The sequence below is a fragment of the Humulus lupulus genome, chromosome 7, assembly GCF_963169125.1.
Source record: "Humulus lupulus chromosome 7, drHumLupu1.1, whole genome shotgun sequence".
Classification (NCBI taxonomy): Eukaryota; Viridiplantae; Streptophyta; class Magnoliopsida; order Rosales; family Cannabaceae; genus Humulus; species Humulus lupulus.
The window spans coordinates 203,294,984-203,321,051 of NC_084799.1; the positions used below are offsets into that span (position 1 = coordinate 203,294,984).

At 37.9% G+C, this 26,068-nt stretch overlaps 1 protein-coding gene across 3 annotated transcripts; it reads right to left on the reverse strand.

Moving 5' to 3' along the window:
- Positions 1 to 3,023: 3,023 nt before the first annotated feature.
- LOC133789147 (uncharacterized) lies at positions 3,024 to 17,209 on the reverse strand. 3 transcript variants are annotated; one of them, XM_062226893.1, is made up of 7 exons: positions 17,126 to 17,209; positions 15,991 to 16,190; positions 15,690 to 15,888; positions 15,208 to 15,294; positions 6,126 to 6,494; positions 4,664 to 4,802; positions 3,024 to 4,197 (listed from the first exon to the last, which is right to left on the reverse strand). In XM_062226893.1, the coding sequence occupies exons 2-7, from the start codon at positions 16,059 to 16,061 to the stop codon at positions 3,152 to 3,154; spliced, it is 1,911 nt and encodes a 636-aa protein (XP_062082877.1). In that variant the 5' UTR covers positions 16,062 to 16,190; positions 17,126 to 17,209; the 3' UTR covers positions 3,024 to 3,151. The 3 variants fall into 3 exon arrangements, with proteins under 3 accessions (XP_062082877.1, XP_062082878.1, XP_062082876.1); XM_062226894.1 differs by lacking the exon at positions 17,126 to 17,209 and adding an exon at positions 16,867 to 17,091; XM_062226892.1 differs by lacking the exon at positions 17,126 to 17,209 and having other exon boundaries at positions 15,991 to 17,091.
- Positions 17,210 to 26,068: the final 8,859 nt, after the last annotated feature.

Sequence of the window (26,068 nt, forward strand, 5' to 3'; positions counted from 1 at the left end):
AAGGCCAGGTGTCACTTAGAAAGGCGCTCTGGACCACCCATGTGGCCACAGAGATCGTGTTTTCGATTCCGTACAAGCGGCAAAATGGTTGTCTTACGACGCCGCTTGACATAGGGGAACATGCAGCTACTGCCCTGACACTGTTAGTGACGCTTTTCCAATAAAGCAGTGGGCTGATCATCCTTGTAATGGGCTCATTCGAGACACAATGCGGCCCACTGGCCTAGTAAATGTAAAATACATGTATTTATGTAATAACAAACCTCATTAAGAGAGGAATTATTGTAATCAACTCTAATTAATGAGCTTAATCCTCCTAGTTGCCTTTAAATAGGGCTAGGAAATTACTTGTAAAATGATCCCACTTTTTAGAGTGAGCGAACACGCTGCTTGAAACCCAAGAGAACTTGAGCTTGCAAGTTCTTCATCTTCAATACAAGGGACTCGTGGCCTAGGTTAATTAATAACTTGAACCACGTAAAGTCCAGCGTTATCAATGGTTCAACAATGGCGAACACACAAAATCGGTCAGTTACAAACGAAGACCTCTTAATCGTAGTGGGAGGAGAGCAAGGTAGCCACCCTCCAGTGGGCATTCTGGAGGTGGTAGACAATGATGGATATGACAAAGACGGTGGAGATTACAAACGAAGACCTCCAGTGGGCATTCTTAACAGTAGTGGGAGAAGAGCAAGGTAGCCACCCGAACAACCACCTAGAGTGGTGGTTCTTAGGAATCAGGTGGCCTCCCAACAGAGAGAGATGGAGGCTTATAAAAATAACATCGTCGCCCTACAAGAAGTGGTTAATGGCATGAGGGCCACGTTGGAAGCCCAGGGGCTACAAGTGGAACCCCAGGCCGAAATACCACCTGCACAACCTACACAACTAGCTAGTTTGCCACCTGTCCATCGAGTACACGGAAGGGAAGAAAGAGTTAAGGCTCCCCACAAGTGAAAGAGAGCCCGTCGAGCCTCTTGACATTCCTCCCAGGAGAGTAAGTGATCCAAATGTGGTCCTCGGGGCCCAAGAAGACCCTTAGGCCCGCTTTTTCCACAAAGCCTAGGACATTCCATCGTGACGCGTCATATCAGAATACACGAGGCCACGAGAGAGAGCCCTTTGTGCCCCAGTAGCCTCGGAGAGACCCAGGGCTAGGAGCAAACATGAGGGAAGCTCAATGGACTAAGGACGTCATATCGGCATCTTAGTGAACAATGACTATGTTGAGTCTGATGGGAAAACAGAGGTAGGATTCCCCGAGGAAGGTTGTCGTGGGCACGCGCATCCTGACTTGCGAGACAATATCAATGCTCGCAAGAACATGACCATGCCCGTGGACCTCCACGAGAGATACCCACAACTGGACCTCCAAGACAACCTGAACACTCGTAGAAAAGGAGCAATGCCTGATCGTGAGCCATGTCCAGCACAAAGTTCCAACAATGATCCTCTTTGGGCAGAGTTGGAGAGTTTAAAGAAAATAATGCTCAAAATGGCCCAAAGGCAGGGCAACAACTTCGACTCCAAGGACGAGGACTAGGGGTGGGCAACATCCAAACCAATCCAATTACACCGAACAAATCCAATTCAATCCAATTGTATTGTATTGGATTGTATTTGAATGATTGGCTTTTAATTGGATTGGATCGTTAAAAACCAATTAAATACTCGATCCAATCAAATTACATATAATATATATTAAAAAGTATTTAATTATTTAGATATGTTTAAATATTTTAAAAAATATTTATAATTCTTTTAATATATTATTATTGGCTAACTATTAGTCTTCCCTATACACTTCTTGTAATGCCCTGGTTTCTCCAAGACAGTTACTGTGAACTTTGAACCGTGCTTAACTCGTTAATCTAGTTATTTGGTTATAAACGTGCTTCTAGGTATTATTAATAGGTTAAGGTGGAAAACCAATCAAAATGAAATGATATATTTTATTTAAAACATAAAACTATTCATGGGCCCCAAAAAACATTTACAATCCAAAACGGTCATTGTAGTATAAAATTATAACCCGCCGACCTAAGCGGCAAAAATAGGGCTAGCCCCTAGTCCTTCTGAGAAAATCATTGGTCGTGGTAGTCAAGCAGTCGCATATGTACACATTACCACCTAAGCTCTCCACTCAAGGCTGGGTGAGTTTTTCTTTCCCTTTACCTGCACCACATAGCACCCATGAGCCAAAGCCCGGCAAAAAAACTCAATACATATAATATCAAATGATGATCATAATAATCATCCAAGACTTTTAGCCCTAAATAATGGAGTGACGAATTGCAGGGCATGTTTTCATCCTGTGCAACATCCAGGATGAGATATCGAGGGTCTCCTGTGTTGGTTCTGAAGTTGAAAAGACCAAGCTCAACAGAAACCAGGCTGCATAGCTTCAGGGAGAAGTTCTCAATATGAAGCAAGAGAACAACAAGGTTACAGACAAACTGAACTTGGGCCTTAATTGTGTGACAGAGTTAAAGGTTAAAGTGGAGAAGACTCTGGTGAAACTCAATGAAGAGCTTGGGATTTCTACTCCAGAGAATGACCACTGCAGCACCACTAAACATCCAGCTAATAGGCCAAGGATTCCTTTGAGGTCTTTCTTGTTTGGTGTAAAGTTGAAGAGGCAAAAGGCATCAATCTTCACGTGTGTGAGTCCTGCACTTCAAAAACAATATAGTGATCTAGCAACAGCCAGACCACCTCCAATCTAAATCACTTCTATCATTTTATTTCTATTTATTCTTTGTTAGTAGTAGATTCTAATGCAGAAAGGTCATGTGTTCTTTCCCTTGATTAATAGGGGGATTATTCTTCAGTTCATATAACATTCATTCAGTACCTTGCTCTATTTTCAATTTCACAATACACAATATTGCCATATCTTATGATGGAACAATTTTATCTCTTCCCATTTTTCCTTTTATTAGAATTTTCATGTTTGGTGTGTGTGCTTTAAATATTATGAACACCAATTTATGAATGGAAAATTTAAGGCAAACAATAAGATATACACAATCGAATACTTCTTTCCATCCTTCAACTCCCACAAAAGATTCTTTAACATCTTATCTACAATATACAACTCCTAATATATTCAATTAAAAAGAATCAATAATTTGAGCAATTTACTCCCCCTTCAACTCTTGGTGCCAGCTTCTTTGCATACAATCTCCAATTTCTCACTGCACGCATTTGCCTTCGCTACCGATGGATCTTCCTCCATCTTATCCATGTTTTGATTCTCACCATCTTCATTCTCACCTGCTCCAGCTACTGAACTCATCATTTCAGTATCCTTCTCACTTTCCCTATTTTTCGGTTGAATGTCTGCGATAACTTGATCACTCAAAGATGATGTCACGTTCACTGGACTAACCAAACTCCTAGATGTACCATTTACCCCAACCTTGGAATCTGGTGATGTCACTTTATTTTCTTTGACTGCTTCACCCAGAGAATTCGAAGAGATACAAGCTCGATCACCTTGCATTTGCTCTTTCGTGGCAGGCCCCAACTCAGACATTGCTATTTCTTCTGTCTTAACCGCTTGTTTTGAGGGAACTTCGCAGACCGGAGGAGTATAGCTCACATCATTTTTCTGCTTAGAAGATACATCTGATTGGGCATTAATAGTTGGAGTATGTTGAACTGCAGGTGGAATGGCTTTAACTGAACCAATGGATGGAGCACTAGGTGTAGCAGCAGAGTATGTGGAAATTGGTGCAGATGCTAGGCCAGTACGGATATAGTGTACATTAGGATGAGCATCAGAGAGGGTGGACATGCCACTGGTGGCCTTGATAGAACCACTGCCTGAGGGCATAATATGCACAGCATTCTTTGCATGAGCAGCCTTGAGCAATGAAGCAGCATCTGATGGAGAAGCAATGCGTGCCCCAGCAGCTACAGCAGTGGCTCTTACCATTGCATCTGAACTTGGAGAAGATTTCAGTACAGGCTTTTTAAGGGGTAATCGAGGTTTTGCTGTGGGACCCAGTGACCCCGCTGGAGATGGTTTTGATGTGAAGTTTTCTTGAGCCTGCTTTTGTGATTGTAAAAAGCCGCAGACACCCGTCAAAGTTTCAGAAGCACCGGTAATAAGAGAACTTTTAGTTCCATTTGTCCCGACTGAGCTATTGATGGAATTTTTAACAGCTGAGTTATTAGTAGTCGTAGCTCCAGCTGTTCATAATTTACAAAGCCAAATTAATTTTCCACAAAGAACTATTAAAAACAAACTGTATGGAAACTTAACCATGTTGCAAAATCATTTCATAATTTCATTAGCACGATCTCCACGAATAAATTCAAAAGACATTCGAACCGTAATTTCTCCAATGGAGAATAACAACACAGCTTATCAATTCCAAATTCATAAGACAGCAGCTTCAACAAATATATATCAAAATCAGAGGGTGCAAAGAAAATATTGACTGATATCTTCAAGCAGCCACATGTAAAAGCAACTCAAAGCCCTACAGAGGTTATGCATCCAGAAAATTTTTAGATCTTGTAATAGTGGTGACTAGAGGAAAGTGGACAATGGACAACGAAATAACAACAATATTTGAAGAAAACAAACTAGATGAGGCACTTCCACTACACTGCTAAATATATTAAGAGGAAATCATCAGGGCTAGTTCTATACCTGTTAGGCTTTTAACTGGCATATTCAGGGCTAGGGATACTGCATGACGAGCTGCCAGCTGTGCCTCAGAAAGTTGGGTCCCGTTTGATTGGCCTCCCAGATTCAAGTTCCCGTGTCTCTTTCTAATAATGGCCCACCTCTGCACATATCAAGATATGTCAACAGTTAGTAGAACGAGATACATGAAAATAAACATCCGCCAAAGATGAACCAAAATAATAGGAAGCAGAGAAGACAACTGCTTTATGTTTGGCAGGAGAAAAAAGCGGGGTGGAAGGGGTGGAGGTAGGGGGACAGGAGAGGTTACAATCATCTTGTTTGACAAGGGTTGTTGAGAGAAAGAAAAATAGTGGAAGTGTTTAAAACTCCTTGGGCCCACTAATTTCTATCCGTTCACACTAATGGAAGGATTTGACCTCACCCTTCTCTTATAACATCACAAATTACAATGATTAAAGAAAAATATGAATTTTTTTTTATATAAATACTCAGTATCCTTCCATCCATATCTCCACACTTCATACCGGACAATTGACAGGATTTACTCTCCTCTCCCTACTTCAAATTCCCCATCCTTTCTATCTTCCCTCCCTCCTACCAAACATAAAAAATGAACCATACACTAACCCAAAAAAAAATGATGATTCATCCCAAAAGTTGAAAACAGATTCTAGATTTTGTTTTTTTTTAATTCAGGACATAATTGACACAATACTAGGTAAACTTCCGTTGCCGGGATTTGAAACCGGGAAAACATAATTTTCACACTAGAAAAAGTTATCAATGCATATGTTTGACCCATTCATATCCGGCTTGTTGAAAAATAAAATCAACAATTGCTAGTGATAGACATGATCACCAAAGATAGAAGAACATAAATTTAAGAAAACTTAAAACTATGTGTATAGAAATAACCTAATACACCAAAATGTACTACCAAATGTAAAAAGAAGAACAAGGTAACGGCGTAACACACAAAAACTTTAAAAAATGCTAGTGATTTCTTTATAATTAACTTTTGAAAACACCAAATGAAATGACCAAAACAAGAAATGTAAATGAAATTTGGAAACCTCATACTTTTTAAAAAAAGATACCTTCCAAGCAACTAACCCTCTGTATCTCATTTTGGATTATTAAAGAAAAGATAATGACCTTATGTATCTATATCGTGATCTGTTAAACTCACTCATATCTCATATTGGATTATTATAGACAATGTCTTTCTTTTACTCTTACACTCACACTCATGCCCACACTCCCACCCTCTCACTCTCTAACTCACTCATTCAATCTTTAGAGCTCAACATTAGAGGTGAGGTGAGGTGGGGGTATAGATATCAATCAGGTTACACCACTATACAAATTAAACTCAACTTTCAATAATCTGACACACCCAAATGGCACATTAAACCCCTTAGCTTTTAGAGGACGTGAAAATAGTCAAGAGAGCTAGAATGACCTGAGAAAGCTGTGAGGCGGTTCGGTCGCCCTTGAAGTCTCCTCTTAAGATATTTGCCCAATTCCCTTCACCACATTTCTGCACAGCAGCAATAAGTTCCAAATCTTCAGCCTCGGACCATGGTTTTCTCTTCCTCCTCTGCAAGTTGCCACCAGCTAATCCATTCATATCTTGGTCAGCAATTGTTGCTGAAGGAACAGGTTGCTTCTGGACTGACACTGGAACTGTAATATTTGTCCCTTGCATGGAACAACTTGATTGTTCTAAAGCTCTAGAAGACTGACCATTTGGTATATTTATGGTCAAAGGTGCCTCAACTGTTGAGCCACAAGGGATGGAGTCACTTGATGATACAGATGCAATCAACACCTAGAACAAACAACAATTTATATTGATAAGGGGGCTAACTTAAACAAATACAAGTTTGCAACATTGAAAATTTAATATACAGATCAAGCAACATACCACAGAAAAAATAAATTTGTAAACTTTAACACAGGAGTGGAGATATTTTTACATCAACTAGAGATAATGCTTCTAGCCATGATCATAAGTTAATCAAATTAGGCCTTGCACATAGTTCCTCACCAATAGCACACATGACTGAGTTGTTCATTAGCTCAAAGATAATACTAATGCACAAGGGTAACATCAAAATAGGCCATGAGTAGCAAAATCAGAAATTCTTGCTGTGTAGGAGTTGAAAAGAAAAAGAGATTATGTTTCGCTTTGTGAAGTTATGAGAGGAAGTTCGAATTTTTCACATAACCCCACTGGTTTTGTGAAGCAAAATATCCATTTCCCCACTGGAATTGGACGTAAAAATGTTTCCGGTCTCGATAATTCCAGTTACAAACCTAATCGTTATTGGAGTTTCAGAACAGAGCACAAGGTATTCATGGTCACTTTGACCAATGACGGTGAGGCAGTCCGATTGTGTGAAAGAACTAGGTTATCTGGATTCGAGATTAGGCTGTCCTTAGAAGGCGCTAGGTGGTTGGTGGATGAGATAAGGCGGTTATTGGACTCGAAGGATGCTGTTAGAAGAGATTTCAGAAGCGTTTTCAGGGACAACATCCGGAGGGTGACAATTGAATGTTTCAGAAATATCAGAGGAGTTTTTCTCAAAGTTTCAACCTTTATTCATAGTGCTGTCAGATGCGTCATTATCCCAGGTGAAGGTTGGGATTCTTGCTGGAGAGAACTGAACAATTGTCTTCTGGGTTCGGTTGGGAGACAAGCAGGATTCATTCAGAAGGAGCTTCATCAAACAGTGAGCCTATCTAAGAAGTCGTGGGCCTCCGTGGTAGCAAGGAAGGAAGAGCAGGAGATTGATGTTAAGCCTAGAAATCGAGTCAGTCATTTCTTTTCGGGCAAGAAGGGTCATCCAGTAATGGTGTTTCGCAGCAAAAGCCAGCATCAGTGGGAGAAAATTTTTGACGGTTTACAGGAAGTTTTAGGAGTCAAGGTGGATTCAACTTTTGTGTCTGATGATAGAATGATTATTTGGTGCCCTCATGAAGGGTTACAACAGGAACTGTTACGTAGAAGGGAGATCACTATTGCAGATATGCAAGTTTTTTTTCAACAATGGAATTGGAAAAATCAGGTGGCAAACAGGAAAGTCAGCTGTTTCCAAAATTGGATTGGGATTGAAGGCATCCCTCTCAATATCTGGAATATCCACGTTTTCAAGGTGATTGGGACTCTTTGTGGTGGTTTAATGGCAGTGGACAAAGGCTCTTTAGAGATGAGTGATATCTCTTTTGCACGGCTGAGATTGTTTGGAGATTCCAATGGCTTCATTCCGGGTACTATCTCCCTGCCGTACGAAGGAAGCAACATAGTTCTTAAGTTGTTCAACCTGGAAGTTGTCCCTGCCGTATGAAGTTTGGGGGGTAACAGTGTGGGTGTCGACAAAGGAGTGCGGTTTGAGGAAAATCAAGGAAAATCAAAGGAGAATCAAAGATCCAGGAGGAAAGTTTGGGTTAGAAAATCAACCCAGGATCTGTTGGCTGTTTCAGACTTTCAGTCGGCGCCGACAGAGATTCAGAAGGAGGGAGGACCTGTTGCGGTGGTGCCGGGGTCCCGAGATGCAGAGGTTGAGGGGGCGCCGGAGTTCAGCAAGAGCGTTTCCAAGTCGATAGGGGCATTTAATCCGAATCCGGTTTTCCAGGAGACAGATCGCGAGAAACAGGGGGGGGGGGGGGTTTTGCTGAATTCTTGCTTTTCCTTAAAGTCAATTTTCAAAAGACTTTATTCAGACCTATCCATCTCAGAAAATAAAGGTGAGGGCACGTGTCTAAGCTTCATTTTGTCTCTTCCCACGTGTACAAAAAGAGTATTTAAAATGGCATTTTCGGTGGGTCATTTGGGCTGGGCCTTGTCTTTGGAAAACAGGGCCTTCTCTTTTAAAATAATTTTTTCAAATGTTAGGACTCTCTTCAATCCAAATGTCTTGGGTGTGGGCTGCCAGCTATGGAGGGATTTTAAGACTAATAGGAACAGGCCCATTCGAAAATTAAGAAGCCCCAAACCATGTAAGGCCTTTGGCAAGGGAATAGTTACTCTTTGGACTAAGATGCCAGTTAAGGCACGGCGCAGAGGGGCTGTTTCTATTCATCTTTCAGATAAGGTAGACTCTAGCTCTGAGTTCTCTTCTAAAATCCTCAAAGTGTATCATCGTAAGCCAAAAGGTGCTTTCCCAGTGATTAATTCTATTGTAGAAGAACAGTTAGAGACAACGATGGGGTCAGAACAAGAGTTGGCGGAGGATGGTTTCTTTATTCCAGTGGAAGATGGTCCTTCGGATATGTGTAGTTCAGAGGAGGAGGATTTAGACTTGGATTCTGATGTTGACAAGGAGGATATGGAAGATATAGTAGTCCATGCTAGAAGGTTGTGGTGCGAAGAAGAGGAAGGGATTAGTTCTGAGTTTTTTCGGGCTCCTGATTGTGAGGAAGAGGGCGTGGGTTTAGAGGCAGGTACGGTGGAAAAGGCGGACAGCCCTCAAGATTTTTCAAGGCTTGTTCCGGTAATGGAGTCTTTTGGAATATCTTTACTGCCTAGTTATCTTGGGGAGGAAGAGATAGGAAGCCCTTCATCTTTGCCTAAGAAGAGTGCTCGTGAACTCAAGAAACTAGAGTTTAATGTGAACTATGAGAATAGGAGAAGGTTTGGGGGTCGTAAGTTCTCATGAAGATTTTATCTTGGAATGTTAGGGGAAGTGGTAATAAAGAGAAGCGGAGGGCAATAAAAGAATCTATTTGCAAGGTCAATCCTGACCTTATTGTGCTTCAAGAGGTTAAAAGGGTTAAAATAGACAGGAGGTTCATAGGGAGTATTTGGAGGTCCAGATTTAAAGCTTGGGTTTATCAGGAGCCTTTGGGTAGGTCAGGTGGGACATTAATTGTTTGGGATACTCGTAGTGTTTCTGTTTCGGATTCTTTGGTTGGGGAGTTCACCGTTTCCATTCGTATTGAAGCTGAGGGTAAGTACCCTTGGTGGTTTACCGGAGTTTATGGGCCCGTGATTTATGGTAGAAGGGAGAGTTTTTGGGATGAGTTGGCTGGTTTACAGGTCATTTGTGGCAGTCATTGGTGTTTAGGGGGAGATTTTAATGTGGTTAGGAGAGTAGATGAAAAACTGAATAGCATGTCCATCACTAGAAGTATGAAGAATTTTGATGCTTTGATTGGAGAGATGAACTTGGTGGATCCTAAGCTCCAAAATGGCCGTTACACTTGGTCTAACTTCAGACAGAGGCCTATTTGCAGCAAGCTCGATAGATTTTTATTTTCGCCCTCGTGGACTGAGTTTTATCCTTTCATTCGTCAAGAAGTTTTGGTTCGCATTGTCTCAGATCATTGTCCTATCGTGTTGGATTCAAACCCTCCTTCCTGGGGTCCCAGCCCTTTCAGGTTTGATAATTCCTGGCTAGAGCATAAGGATTTCAAGGTGTTTTGTCAGAAGTGGTGGAATTCGTCTAAGATGATGGGGTGGCCGGGTTATGGGTTCATGGAAAAGCTTTCATTGGTTAAAGACAAAGTTAAGGGGTGGAGTAAGGAGGTTTTTAGTTCTAGATGTTTGCTTAAACATTCTTTGGAAAGAAGGATGTTCGAGTTGGATAGGTTGGAGGAAGGTGGACAGTGGAATGATCAACTTCTTTCGGAGCGAAGGAAGATTAAGGAAGAATGGAACCAAGTTGTATTTGAAGAGGAGAGAGGAGTTTGGTTTAAGTCGAAATGTCAATGGGCCAAACAAGGAGATTCAAATTCCAAGCTCTTTCATAGTATCCTAAGCGCTCGTAAAGCTAGAAATTTCATCTCTAGAATTGAGCAGGAAGATGGGACTATCCTTGACAAAGATGCTGATATAGAAAAGACAATTGTTGATTTTTACTCCTCGTTGTATTCTTCGGTCCCTAGGAGGTGGATTGGTGTCGAAGGAATTTCTTGGGAGCCTATTCCCTCTTTTTTGTCCTCTCTCCTTGAGAGACCGTTCTCGGAAGAGGAGATTCGTCGTTCAGTTTTCGATTGTGATGGGTCTAAGGCTCCGGGTCCCGATGGTTTCTCTTTAGCTTTTTATCAGGATAACTGGGACACGGTTAAGAGTGATCTCCAAGCAGTGTTCGACGGTTTCTTCAAGGATGGGGTTATTCATCGGAGGACCAACGAAACTTACATTTGCCTAATTCCGAAAAAGCTGGATAGTTGTCGTGTTCGAGACTTCAGACCAATTAGTTTGGTCACTAGCCTCTACAAGATTATTTCTAAGGTCCTAGCCGGTCGCCTGAGAGGGGTTCTCTCTGATACAATAGCTGAGACTCAAGGTGCTTTTGTAGAGGGTAGGCAAATCTTGGATACAGTGTTGGTGGCTAATGAGGCAGTGGAGGAGTATCGAAGTAAAGGCAAGAAGGGTTGGGTTTTCAAAATTGATTTTGCTAAGGCCTATGATTGTGTCGACTGGGATTTCCTGGAATTCGTTCTGGATAAGAAAGGTTTTGGTGTAGTTTGGAGAAAGTGGATTCTGGGGTGTTTGTCTACTACTTCTTTCTCCGTGTTTTTAAATGGGAGACCGAGGGGGAAATTCAAGGGTTCTAGAGGTCTTCGGCAAGGTGACTCCCTCTCACCTTTCTTGTTTACTTTGGTAGCTGATGTTTTGGGCAGGATGGTAGATAAGGCCAAGAGCATCTGCGCCTTGCGAGGTTTCAAAGTAGGGAAAGATTTGGTGGAAGTCAGCCATCTTCAGTTCGCAGACGACACGATTTTTTTTGTGGACGATAATGACTCCTTGTCGGCCCTGTTGGATATTCTGAAAGTTTTTAGCGAAGTTTCTGGCCTTTCTATTAACTTGCAGAAGTGCCAGTTATTGGGGATTAACTTGGAGGAGGAGATAGTGAAGCTTCGTGCTAGGGAGATTGGGTGTGAGGCGGGTCAGTGGCCTATGAAGTATTTGGGTCTTCCTTTGGGGGATTCTCCCCGCAATAAAGGTTTTTGGGAGCCCGTGGTGTCTAGTTGTGCTAAGAGGTTGGATAGGTGGAAGTGTGCCTTCCTTTCTAGGGGAGGCAGATTGACACTTATCCAATCGGTTCTTTCTTCTATTCCGGTGTATTATTTGTCGTTATTTCGTATCCCTAAAGGGGTAGTGGATGTGTTGGAAAAGTTGATGCGGGACTTTCTTTGGGAAGGGGCCGATCAATCAAAGTCAGATCATCTGGTCTCGTGGAAAGAAGTTTGTAAATCTCGGGATCACGGGGGTCTTGGGATTGGAAATTTAGCTGCAAGGAATAAGGCTTTTCTTATGAAGTGGTTGTGGCGCTTTCCGTTGGAAAGGAACACCTTGTGGCATAGAGTGGTGCTGAGTAGGTATGGTGGGGATGGCGGTTTTTGGGACACTGGTAGAGGGAGGAGGTTGTCTGTTCGGGGCCCGTGGAAAGATATTTCCTCCCTTTATGAGGAATATCTTCAGTTTGTTAGTTTCAGGGTGGGGAAGGGGGATCGAATCCGCTTTTGGGAAGATATTTGGATTAACGGTGTGCCCTTAAAGGATCAGTTCCCAGATTTATTTTTGATTTCATTGGCCAGAAATGTTTTGATTAGGGATATGGTGGTTTTAGGTAGGGGTTCGAGCCTCCAAAGTCAGGTTTGGGATTTGCGTTTTAGAAGGAACCTGTTCGATAGGGAGGTCACCAGCCTCTCTCAGTTACTTCTTTTGTTAGAAATGGTGGCGTTACCGGTAGTTTTAGAAGATCGAAGGGCTTGGTTACCTGATGGAAATGAAGTTTTCTCTTGCAAATCGGCCTTTTGGAGGTTAAGCTATGATCAGTTGGGTTCAGTTCGGGAGTGGGGGAAGTCGTTGTGGAAAAGTGTCTCTCCTTCAAGAGTTAAAGTGTTTGGCTGGCTGGTTTTCAATGATAAACTTAATGTTCAAGACAACCTGCAAAAAAGAAGACCCTATCACTGTTTGTCCCCTGCTTGGTGCGTTTGTTGTAAGCAGGCAGGGGAGTCCATTAGCCATTTATTCTTGGAGTGTCAGTTCTCAAGAGAAGTGTGGGGAAAAGTCTTAGTTGAGTTTGGTATTCTTTGGTGTATGCCCTCTAACTGTACTCATTTGTTTCTCTCTAAGTTAGGGGGCGGCAAGCGAGTTTCACGTCTTTGGCAAACTACCGTGTTGGCAACATTTTGGGCCTTATGGCTAGAGAGAAATAATAGACTATTTGAAGATATATCTAATTCTGTAGACACTATTTGGGATAAGATTAAATTCTGGGTGGCTACTTGGGTGTATAGAAACAAATTTTTTGAGGGGGTTCTCTTTTCTGATCTTATTAGAGATTGGGCCAATTTCTGGATTTAAGTTTAGTGGTGTGGGGTTAGTTGTGTTTTTTTTTTGGGGTTGTTTTGTTGTTTTTTGTAACCACGGTTTTCCTCCGCCACAAGTGAGAGTTTTTATTATTTTGAGTTGAGGTCAGTCTTTGACCTCTGTCTATTTTTCAAAAAAAAAAAAGTTAATCAAATTAGATGGAAGTTTGAAACATGTCCGTCCTCAGTTTAACCATTATCAACAAACTACAAATTACTATATTGTAATCATCCAAGAAAACCTGTTAAATATGCTTTACCTACCCTAGGAGGAGTCACTTAAGTAGTCCAGCTGTACATTTATTTTAGTTTCTTTCATTAATCTTAGGAGGTTTCTTGGAAATTAGATAAGGGTACGTAGTAGCTGAACACTATGAATACTAGGACTGTGTGCAGAGAGATTATTATATTGTAAAAGATTTTCAGAGCAAAACTCTTAAAAGTATAGACAAGTTCTATACTGTGGAGAGATTTTGGGCCTCCCAAATAGCTCAAACACTTTGTAAACATTTCTGGTGTCAAAAAAGTTACTGCCTAGAGGTTTTTCCTATTCTAGTTTGGATCAAAACCATCTCAATGGGTGAAGTCAGCAGTAAACCCTGCTTACAAGACAGACAACAGCAATTGAAAGCACTGGCGTATGTGGCTTGTCTATAATTAAGGTCATAACTCCATATTAACCAGAAAACTAAAGGTTTTCTTTTTTCCAGACACATGTTGCATGAGCTTTCAGGAATTTATTTTACCAAAGCATGTCATTTTAATTTTTTTTAAAAAAGAAAAACCTGCCTTGTATTAATTTTAAAGAAAATACAAGGATGTGGATTAAAAAAAATGAAACAGGAAAACAATGAAAAATGACACTACAGAATGATATTTCAATCTCTTAATAAAACAGGTCACTTTAGAAACCTCTAGTGTATAGAACAACTCTAAAATTTTCCAATAAAAGCTTTGATACACACTAAATATGGATAATCAATCCTTGAAATAATTTTGCTATTAGGGTTCTCATTGATATCAAAAACAGAGTTACAAAGTTCCAAGACACTTGGATATCTCCACAAGGAGTTATTCCTCTTCCACAATCCCAACACAATAATCAAATGCCTAACTCAAAGAGATTAACTACTATATATACTAGGACTCTCTCCGACTAGGACTAAACAAAATAACTGCCCCAACTAATTAATATACAACTCAACCAATTAGGAAAGTACAACTCGGCAACAGATTCTAATTACTTGTGGCCTATTCTTTTAGCCTGAATGTGTTAGGCATATTTGAGGCCTAACATTATGCCTTACCAAGAACCTTGACCATCCAACTCATAACCTCTAACCAGCTCAAGGTAGGACAATCGAAACACGTAGTAATTGTCGAAGCTCAACAGACCCATAGATCCCTCCAATGCCAATGGCTGTCGATGCTTCTTCCTTACTGAATCACAAGTGCCCAAGTCGTGGTCCTTACCCAAATTCTAATCTCTGGCTTTCCCAACCATTGTAAGTATGCTCTCTATTTCTTGCATGGTTTAAAAAAAGTGTTTTTGAGGCGTGCCACCATGGCTGCAGCCAAATTGAGCGAACCCACTACAGTCACATCATGCCAAACCCCCTTTCCGTCCACCATTGTGAAGAAGGAAGTCATGTTCTCCTTCCCCATTATTTTTCTCTATATCAAAATTACAATTCTTGACCTAGACATTTCAAGCCCTCTTCCCCAATCCAAACACAATAATCACATGCCTAACTCATAGAGATTAACTATTATATATACTAGGTCTCTCTCCTCTTAGGACTAGACAAAATAACTACCCCAACTAATTAAAAATATAACTCAGACAATTAGAAAGTACCAACGTAGCATCATATTCCAATTACTTGTGGCCTATTCTTGTGCATGAATGTGTTAGGCATGCTAGGCATATTTAAGGCATAACAAGCTTAAACCTATAATCTTTACGATTTGATAGTAATGGGTTTACTGCAAGCAAAAAATTTATAAAAGATAGCAAGAATACATAAAATAATGATTCAATGGATTCCAAGTTCCAACAACAAACTGGCAGCAACATTTGACTAGCAAATAATCCGTGTAAGGATTTTCCACAATGCCACCACAACAGTATGCGGTCAACAATCCACGTAAGAAGTTCCAAGCTTCCAGTGAACCATGAACAACTCAAGTAACACAAGATACCTAATTAATTGATATACCTTCACGCATGCTGCAGCCTCAGCTAGAGGTTCACCGCTAATAGTAGGGAAAGCTTCCAACTCATATTCCAAGTCACTATCATCATCCTGCAATCCAAATTTAAAACCACTGATTATAGAGAAAATGTACAAAATTCTACTAAGTACATGAGCAGAATGTACAAATACCCTCCAGGCAGGCCACCCAATTTTCAAAAAACTAGAGAATTCAATTGATATTAGTTATTATTCAATAACATAACTAAACACACCCCATTTAATTCATCTAAAATCTTTTATATATATATAAATAAAACCTACCACTTTATTGAAGTCGAGGAACATTAGAGAGAGATTCACTAAGGCAGAGAGAATTACTACCACTTGTTCCATAACAGTACGAATATGGTAAATGTTTCCAATAATCTAAATCACAGCACTCATATCGGATAATAGAATAATCAGAATTCAAAAGCATTTAAAAGAATGGGGTAATTACTGACCATAGGTTGAGCTCCTGCTCCATCTTCAAAAGTTTCAAGCAAAGATTGGCGATAAGCTAAATGGCGCCACAGCATCTGATACTCATTGGCATTAGAAATCCCAGTCGATGTCTTCTCCGCCAACGCATTCCAATCAATCTTAAAACCTGAACAGTTTGATACTTCATGAAGTAATGTCAACACCGTTGTTGCCGAATACCTGCCAATTTTTTATTTAAAAAGAAAAAACCAAAAACTCAATCAAAACCTAAATCTTAACAAAAAAAATTATAATTTAAAATTAGAAATTACAAATAAAAACCTATGTAAGAGAGTGGCAATCTCTTCTTCGCTGATCAAACCCTTCGTCTGCTTCTTCGAGCTCTCAACCATGATTAATTTACTTATGGAGGAATTGCATTATATAAGAGACCAAAAACAGCAATATTCTTCGCTTTCCCCACCAAGAATGGTTCACTTGAAAAATGAAAAGAAAAAGGAAACCGCCAAAAACCCTAAACCCTAAAAAGGGAGAAAGATTGTTTTATCAGTTTTGGGATTTGAAAGAAGTGAGTGGTAACGGAAGAAAGGGAGAATGGGAGAAAGAGATATTTGCTTATCTTACAGTCACCCATTGAAATTTAACAAACAAACAAAAAATTACAATCATGTGCCAAGCAAACTTAGGAAAATATATAATAACAACAAATCTTCATCTCACAATCTTAAGCATTTGTCACTTCCCCACAAAATAAAACACCAATAATAACACTTGGTACTTCTGATGTTAGATTCAGCTATCATCTTCACATGCCCAAATTCTTTTTTTACCAAATTTATTCTTCTGCACCAATTGCTTATATGTTCAAGTCCAGTGAGTTAATAAGAGGCAAATACATGTTGTTAGTAACGCAATAAGTATAGAATTTCAACTCCAAATGAAAAATGCAATATCTTCTTTTTCTTTCATTCATGATCAATTGAGAACAAAACCATGTTAAGAGACAAAACCATGTAGTCAAGTACAAGTATCCGCAAACACGAAACAGGAAAAGCACATAAATTTATAATATATATGCGTGTGTGAATACAAAACACTAGCAATCAGATTCAACAACAAATTTAGATGCCATTGATATAAAATTCCGTAAATCTAATAATCGAAAACCAAGAAAGCAATACCCAGTTCATTATGTACCAATAAATAATCAATCAAGCAATCAAATTCATAACCCATTAAAAAAAAAGCTCCAATCCGACATAGTAGCAAATCTCATCATGAATGCAAACAATATCGTAGATTCTAGTTTTGGTCAATAATATCATAGATTCAAGTACAATAAGTTTAAAGCACATATATGTAAAAAGAAAAAGAGGGAAAGCCCAATAAAACTGAATATTTGAAATCAAGCTGGTAAGAGCGATGAAATTGCCTGAAGGTTTTGTGTGAAATTTACCTATTGGAACCAGAGATTTCGAGAGCAAGTGTCGTTGTCAGTTAGATGAAGAGCGTACATAAACAAGAATAACTTTAAACTTTAAATTTATAAACATTCTTTATAATTTTAATAAAAAGGAATATTTTTTTTTAATTAATATCTCTTCAATATAACAAGTGTGGAGGAAATTCTTGATTTTAACCGTTTTTTATTTATTTTAATATTAACTTTAATAAAATATTCTTATATTTAATAAAATATGCTTATATTTAATGTTAGTTTGCAAACACTTAAACTTAAATAAAATAAAATAAATAATTAAAAAAATTAAAATGTGATATTTTACAATGATAATTATTTAAAAATAATAAATAATTAAAAAAATTAAAATATGATATTTTTAAGATATTTTACAATGATACATATTATAAAATAATAAATAATCAAATAAATTAAAATATAATATTTTTGAGATATTTTATAATGATAATTATTTAAAAATAATAAAATCATACATTTTATAACTTAAATAAAATTTAATTAAACTTAAACTTAAACTTAAACTCACTTATTAGAATAATATCATATTAAACATATAATATAATTTATTGTGAATTAGCAACAAATTACTTTTTTTTTAAAAAACTAGCAAGAATCTTAAATTTAAAATCTGCGTATAATATTTAATATTACATTAAACATATAATGTATAATCTCTTGTTATCACTCCCAAATTCAAAAACTAGAAAAAACATAAACTTAAACAAAAATAAATAAATTATTTAATTAAAATAGAATATTTATTTGAAATTTATATGACATTAATATAAATTTAATAAAAATAATTAATAAATTCTATAAATAAAATTAAAAAACGTGCATAAATAACAGAAATTCTTGGTTTTAACAGTTTTTTATTTTTTTAATGTTAAATTTAACGGAATATTCTTATATTTAACGGTAGTTTGTAAACACTTAAACTTAAATAAAATAAAATAAATAATTAAAAAAAATTAAAATATGATATTTTTTAGATCTTTTACAATGATAATTATTTAAAAATAATAAATAATTAAACAAATTAAAATATAATATTTTTCAGATCTTTTACAATGATAATTATTTTTAAATAATAAATAATTAAACAAATTAAAATATAATATTTTTCAGATCTTTTACAATGATAATTATTTTAAAATAATAAATAATTAAACAAATTAAAATATGATATTTTTGAGATATTTTACAATGATAATTATTTAAAAATAATAAAATCATACGTTTTATAACTTAAATAAAATTTAATTAAACTTAAACTTAAACTAACTTATCAGAATAATATCATATTAAACATATAATATAATCTACTGTGAATCAGCAATAAATTATTTTTTTTTTTAAAAACTATCAAGAAACTTAAATTTAAAATCCACATATAATATTTAATATTACATTAAATATATAATATATAATCTCTTGTTGTCACTCCCAAATTCAAAAACTAGAAGAGACATAAACTTAAACAAAAATAAATAAATTATTTAATTAAAATATGATATTTATTTGAAATTTATATGACATTAATATAAATTTAATAAAAATAATTAATAAATTCTATAAATAAAACTAAGCAAACATGCATATTGTACGTTGTTTGTATCTAGTAATATTAATAAGTGTGTAGATAACATAAATTTTTTATTTTAACAGTTTTTTATTTATTTTTAATGTTAACTTTAATGGAATATTTTTATATTTAATGGTAGTTTGTAAATAATTAAATAAAATAAAATAAATAATTAAAAAATTAAAATATGATATTTTTGAGATATTTTACAATAATAATTATTTTAAAATAATAAATAATTAAACAAATTAAAATATGATATGTTATACCCAGATTTCGAGCCATAGTAAATATGACCTCGAAAGTTGGATTCGCAACAAATGGTCTCGTAAGGATTGAAGTATGCTCCAGGATTGTATATCGAGCCTGCAAAGTACGATATATGATCTCGAATATATGAGCTCGAAACGATCTCGATCTCGAAAGGTAGCTCCGAGAGCACACTCATCTTCGGGGACGACTTCGGATCGGGGGTCTTGAGCTAGATGTACGTACGATCTCGAAAGACACGTGATCTCGGGAGATGCCATTAGCTCGAACAATGACGTGAGACCTGAGATGCTAAAGCCTTAGAGATACGCGATAATCACCTTGAATATTTACAAGTGTTATAAATATGAGATGTAATCCTCATTTATTAATGTAAATCCCCAAGAATCGTGGGATATTATTTGGTAAGTTATGCGTTTCCTGGTCTTCAGGAATGTTTCCTTTTATATATGATTATAGGCATTTAAAGCCATTTATTTTATTCACAAAAGAGTAACTACCCAAAATATGTGGGATAGTATTCTGCAGCCTTCTCTATAAATAGAGAGGCCATGCACCATTGTAAAGGACGGAAATTCTGATCCTTGAGAGAAAACTCTGGAGAATTCATGCTAAAGAATTTTTCAGAGATAATCTTAAGATTAATAACAGAGACTCGTGGACTAGGCAGATTTAACTGCTGAACCACGTAAAAAACCGTGTGTTTGATTTGTTTGTTTCGTTTGGCCATTGTCATTCATTGTTTTTGTGCTCTTCTTTTATCTGTTGACGAAAAACGGCGTCAACATGATATTTTTGAGATATTTTACAATGATAGTTATTTAAAAATAATAAAATCATACATTTTATAACTTAAATAAAATTTAATTAAACTTAAACTCACTTACTAGAATAATATCATATTAAACATATAATATAATCTACTGTGAATTAGCAACAAATTATTTTTAAAAAAAACTAGAAACTTGAATTTAAAATCCACGTATAATATTTAATATTACATTAAACATATAATATATAATCTTTTGTTGTCACTCCCAAATTCAAAAACTAGAACAAACATAAACTTAAACAAAAACAAATAAAATATTTAATTAAAATAGGATATTTATTTCAAAATTTATATGACATTAATATAAATTTAATAAAAATAATTGATAAATTCTATAAATAAAAATAAGCAAACATGCATATTGCACGTTGCTTGTATCTAGTATATATATATTTATATCTTTATATAAAAAAAATTATAGATAATTGAAACTCTTGATTTTAATAGTTTATTTTCTTAACTTGAACGGAATATTCGAAATATTTAACGGAATATACTTTTAAAACTAATTAAAAATAAAATATATTAATTATATTAATATAAATTCAAATATTATAAAATATCATTAGATATTTATTAATTATAAATTCAAAAATTATAAAATATCATAATTATAATAATATTTAATACTAGACTAGATATTGTTACACCCAGATTTCGAGCCATGGTAAATATGACCTCGAAAGTTGGATTCGCAACAAATGGTCTCGTAAGGATTGAAGTATGCTCCAGGATTGTATATCGAGCCTGCAAAGTACGATATATGACCTCGAGTATATGAGCTCGAAACGATCTCGATCTCGAAAGGTAGCTCCGAGAACACACTCATCTTTGGGGACAACTTCGGATCGGGGGTCTCGAGCTAGATGTACGTACGATCTCGAAAGACACGTGATCTCGGGAGATGCCATTAGCTCGAACAATGACGTGAGACCTGAGATGCTAAAGCCTTAGAGATACGCGATAATCACCTTGAATATTTACAAGTGTTATAAATATGAGATGTAATCCTCATTTATTAATGTAAATCCCCAAGAATCGTGGGATATTATTTGGTCAGTTATGCGTTTCCTAGTCTTCAGGGACGTTTCCTTTTATATATGATTATAGGCATTTAAAGCCATTTATTTTATTCACAAAAGAGTAACTACCCAAAATATGTGGGATAGTATTCTGCATCCTTCTCTATAAATAGAGAAGCCATGCACCATTGTAGAGGACCGAAATTCTGATCCTTGAGAGAAAACTCTGGAGAATTCACGCTAAGGAATTTTCAGAGATAATCTTAAGATTAATAACAAATACTCGTGGACTAGGCAGATTTAACTGCTGAACCACGTAAAAATCGCGTGTTTGATTTGTTTTATTTCGTTTAGCCATTGTCATTCATTGTTTACGTGCTTTTCTTTTACTGTTTGACGAGAAACGGCGTCAACAGATATTTATTAATTATATTCATATAAATTCAAATGTTATAAAATATTATTATTATAATAAATAACATATAATATATATAATCTTAATTTTTATAAAATGTTGCTACAATAAATATTTAGTAATTATATTAATATAAATTCAAATATTATAAAACATGGGAGCGATTACAACGTGTCAACTTTTTGACAACACCGATATTGCACCTGGATAGATATAATCCCAAATTTTTTATATGAAAATATACATTGTAGTTATTTATAACATCCTGCAAATTTGCAAGAGATTCAAATTGGTTTACGAAGCCAAAAACAATGGTTAAACTGTCAAATTTTACACGCGTACACAAAAAACACAAGCATGCATGCAACAGACAGTTTAAACCATGTTTTCGGTGCCATAATTTATTCAGAATTTCTTGAAAATTTGTAGGAAGTTCAAGATAGATATAATGTACACCATCATATAAAACAAATTCAGATTATATCTATCCAGGTACCGAAAATAAAAAATGATGCATTAGTGTTGTAAAAAAAGTGAATGCGTTGTAATCGCTCCCGTTTATATTATTATTATAATAATATTTAATAAAAAAGCTAGATATTTAATAATTATATTAATATAAATTCACATGTTATAAAATATTATTATTACAATAATATATAATACATAATAAATACATTATATATAAGTGTCGTGTGTGTACAAATAATATGATTGTGTAACAAATAAGAAATTATAATAATATTTATCTTTTATCATATAAAGAAAGTTTATTCTCCAATCATTGAGATATGATTTGAATAATATTATGAATGTTTTGTACCTTAAATAAGTAGTTTGTGATCTAAAATATTATCGTATTATTTTTAAAAAATATTATAATAAAACTAAGAAAACGTACATTGCACGTTACTTGCACCTAGTATATATATATATATTAGAATGAATTATAGTTTTATTGTAACGCCCTAGCTCCAGGGACCGTTACGGTGTGCCTAGTAAACAGTGCTAAACTCGCTAATCGAGTCATTTAGCCAAAATCGTGTAACTAAGTATGATTAGCGATTTAGGGATTAATTTTTTTGGATAAGATATAACATTTCATTAGAATGTTTAATATATATATTGGGATCTCAGAAATATAATTTCAGAGTCTATTACAAGAAAATATTTACAACAGGTCGTTCTATGCAGCAAAACAGGGTTTAACCCTAGTTCCCCTTCAAACCTCGGTCGTGGTGGACGAGCAGCTGCATATGTACACCTCATCACCTAAGCTCTCCAACTCAAGGACGGTCCAACTTTCTTTTGCCTTTACCTGCACCACATAGCACCCGTGAGCCGAAGCCCAACAAGAAAACTTAATATGCTCATGAATAGTTATAACATGTCATCAAATCATAAGGCACACGCCTAGCAGATATAGCCCTATTCCAGCAGGCAAATGAGTTTTTGTAACATTGAGTATAACACATTGTTATACCCAGATTTCGAGCCATGGTAAATATGACCTCGAAAGTTGGATTCGCAACAAATGGTCTCGTAAGGATTGAAGTATGCTCCAGGATTGTATATCGAGCCTGCAAAGTATGATATATGACCTCGAATATATGATCTCGAAAGGTGGCTCCGAGAACACACTCATCTTCGGGGACGACTTCGGATCGGGGGTCTCGAGCTAGATGTATGTATGATCTCGAAAGAGAACGTGATCTCGGGAGATGCCATTAGCTCGAACAATGACGTGAGACCTGGGATGCTAAAGCCTTAGAGATACGCGATAATCACCTTGAATATCTACAAGTATTATAAATATGAGATGTAATCCTCATTTATTAATGTAAATCCCCAAGAATCGTGGGATATTATTTGGTCAGTTATGCGTTTCCTGGTCTTCAGGGACGTTTCCTTTTATATCTGATTATAGGCATTTAAAGCCATTTATTTTATTCACAAAAGAGTAACTACCCAAAATATGTGGGATAGTATTCTGCATCCTTCTCTATAAATAGAGAAGCCATGCACCATTGTAAAGGACCGAAATTCTGATCCTAGAGAGAAAACTCTGAAGAATTCATGCTAAGGAATTTTCAGAGATAATCTTAAGATTAATAACAGAGACTCGTGGACTAGGCAGATTTAACTGCTGAACCACGTAAAAACCGCGTGTTTGATTTGTTTTATTTCGTTTAGCCATTGTCATTCATTGTTTACGTGCTCTTCTTTTACTGTTTGACGAGAAACGACGCCAACAGTTTGGTGCTTTCATTGAGAGCCTTAAGCATTCATCCCTGAGAGATTCATGGCTACAAACAATCAGAACACCCCTGATGAAAGCTACCCAAGGCATCCTGGAAAACAACCAATGGAAAACTCGGATGCTGAGGAGAGAAGTGGGTCCTCCGATTCCCGGGGACCACCGCCTCCACCGAGGGATGAGGATATGCACTACAATCCTGAGCGTTACGTTCCTATTGTAGAACTGGAAAACCGACAATTGAAACAGTTGTTGGCAGAAGCCAACAAACGGAATGAGGAGTTGACTAGGATGGTCGCAGAGGCGCAGGTGGCTCAGCTCCCGCCTCCGCGCGAAAACCAAGTCCCTCCTCCAAGGGACGTGCATGTTCCTCCCCGGAGGCCCCGTGGACGTCCGCGAAAAGATGCTGCCACAAGGAGGCCAACTCAACCTCCGGCACCAGCAGAGCCATCTGCTCCTCCTAGGCCCCAGAGGAGTACCCGAGCTCGGGTCCTGCCTAATCCACCTGTGGAAGTGCCTGTAGGAACTGAGAATAACCGAGCTCCTACCGAGGCTCGGACTCAGGTTCCTGGTAGTGCGCCGAACGTGACTGGCCCATCTCGGGCAAATTCTGGACCCTCTAGGCCGAGGTAGGGACGGCAGCCACCGTCGCCTATACGGTTCCCTCCGTCTCCCATAAGATATCCTTCACCTCCCCGCAGAAACGCTCAACCTGTTCGGGATCAGGATCAAGGACGTATGGGGGATAGACAAGGACACATGGAGACTTTCCAGGAGCGGAGAGGCGCACAATCTGAGAGAAGTCAGACGTCCCGGTCTCGCACTGCGGAGACGAGGCGACATGGGAAGAACCCATCTCGAAACAACCGATCAATGAGTTTCACCAGTGACGAGTCCGGAGAGACTAGGTCCGTCAGTAAACGCGACCGAGGTCGTAAAAATACTGGAAGCCGCAAGATCCGTCCTGACCTGCGGAATCATCTGAATCAGAGCAGGGGGAAGGGAGATCAGACAAATCCGGACCTAAGGAATCACCTGAATGGGCGTAGAGATCCTTCACGGAGACGCGAGCCTGGAATCATGATCAATGACTGTCAATTCCAGACACCACCTAAGGACCCAGTCCAAGAAAGGATCGATCAGCTCGAAAAAGCCTTTAGGATTTTAAAGAATGAACGAGGGAACGGTCGATATGAGGACTCTGACGAGGAGCTCGAGCCGTTTGCTCCAAATATTTCTAACACTCAATTTCCTCAAGGGTTCCGGATTCCTAACGTCCCAGCGTTTGAAGGAAAAACCAACCCATGCAGTCACCTGAGTACATTCAACACTATTATGAGAGCTAGTAACGTGGGTTACGAGCTCAGGTGTATGTTGTTTCCAACATCATTGGCCGGACCTGCTAAGAGTTGGTTCGAAAAGTACAAGAGGCACTCGATAACTTCATGGGATCAGTTGTCTAGAGACTTCAAGAAGCAATTTCGAGCTATGATGGGAGTCAGACCAGAGGCATCCACTTTGACTAACGTCCGACAACAGCCGGGCGAAACACTGAAAAGCTATATGACAAGATTTAATCTAGAGGTCGCCCGAGCTCGAGATGTGGATGACAGTGGGCACCTGATGGCTATCCGAGCTGGTGTTTTACCCGGAAGTGCCCTTTGGGATGACATGCAAGGGAAACCGGTGAGGTCAATAACCGAATTTAACAAACGGGCGCAGAGATTTGTCAATGTAGAGGAGGCGAGGTCAACGCTGAAGGCGACCTCGCAGACCGAAACTACAACGATAAACGTTAACTCCACCTCAACCTCGGCTGACCCAGCAGCTTCACAGCCTACCTCGGAGAATCCCTCCAAGAGGAAAAAGAGCGAGGGAAATAACCCCGAGGCTGAAGGAGGAAAGAAAAAGAAAGGAGAAAGGTATTTCTCCGTATATAAAGTACACACCGAACTCAATGAGTCTCAGGAAAACATATACCTGGCTAATGAAAACCAGGTCCCCTTCAGGCGTCCGGACCCAATGAGAAATCAAAAGTCCAAAAGGGATTCCAGTAAGTATTGTCGGTTCCATAGAGACACCAGGCACACCACTGATGAATGTCGACAGCTAAAGGACGAGATCGAAGGGTTGATCTCGAGAGGTTATTTCCGGCAGTACGTCAAAAACCAGAGTATTGGACAGACTACTACGAGTCAGAGAGTAGCCGCGCCTTTGACGGCACAAAATAATAACTCCCGATCTCGAGAAGAAGACAGGCCCCCGCCGATAGATGGAGATGACGTAATAACCATCTCGGGAGGGCCTCATTTCGCGGGAGGGGGCAGAAATGCTCAAAAGCGATATGTTAACGAGTTGAAGACGGGGGACGGGTCTCCTTATGAACCCGAACCTAGGGCACCAAAAAGCCAAAGGGTTGAAACGCAACCGATAACCTTCACTGAGGAGGACGCATCTCATGTTCAGTTCCCTCATCATGATCCATTGGTTATTACTCTTCAGCTTGCCAACAAAAGAGTCCGCCGAGTTCTCATAGAT

Bases quoted from the DNA above. Each gene is read 5' to 3' on its own strand.
- LOC133789147 (XM_062226893.1), bottom strand. From the start codon at position 16,061: ATGGTTGAGAGCTCGAAGAAGCAGACGAAGGGTTTGATCAGCGAAGAA. The intron at 6,495-15,207 runs GTATATCAATTA...TGTTTGTTCTAG, and splicing joins AGGCTGCAGCATGCGTGAAG to GTGTTGATTGCATCTGTATC. The intron at 4,198-4,663 runs GTATAGAACTAG...AATTATGAACAG, and splicing joins GCCAGTTAAAAGCCTAACAG to CTGGAGCTACGACTACTAAT.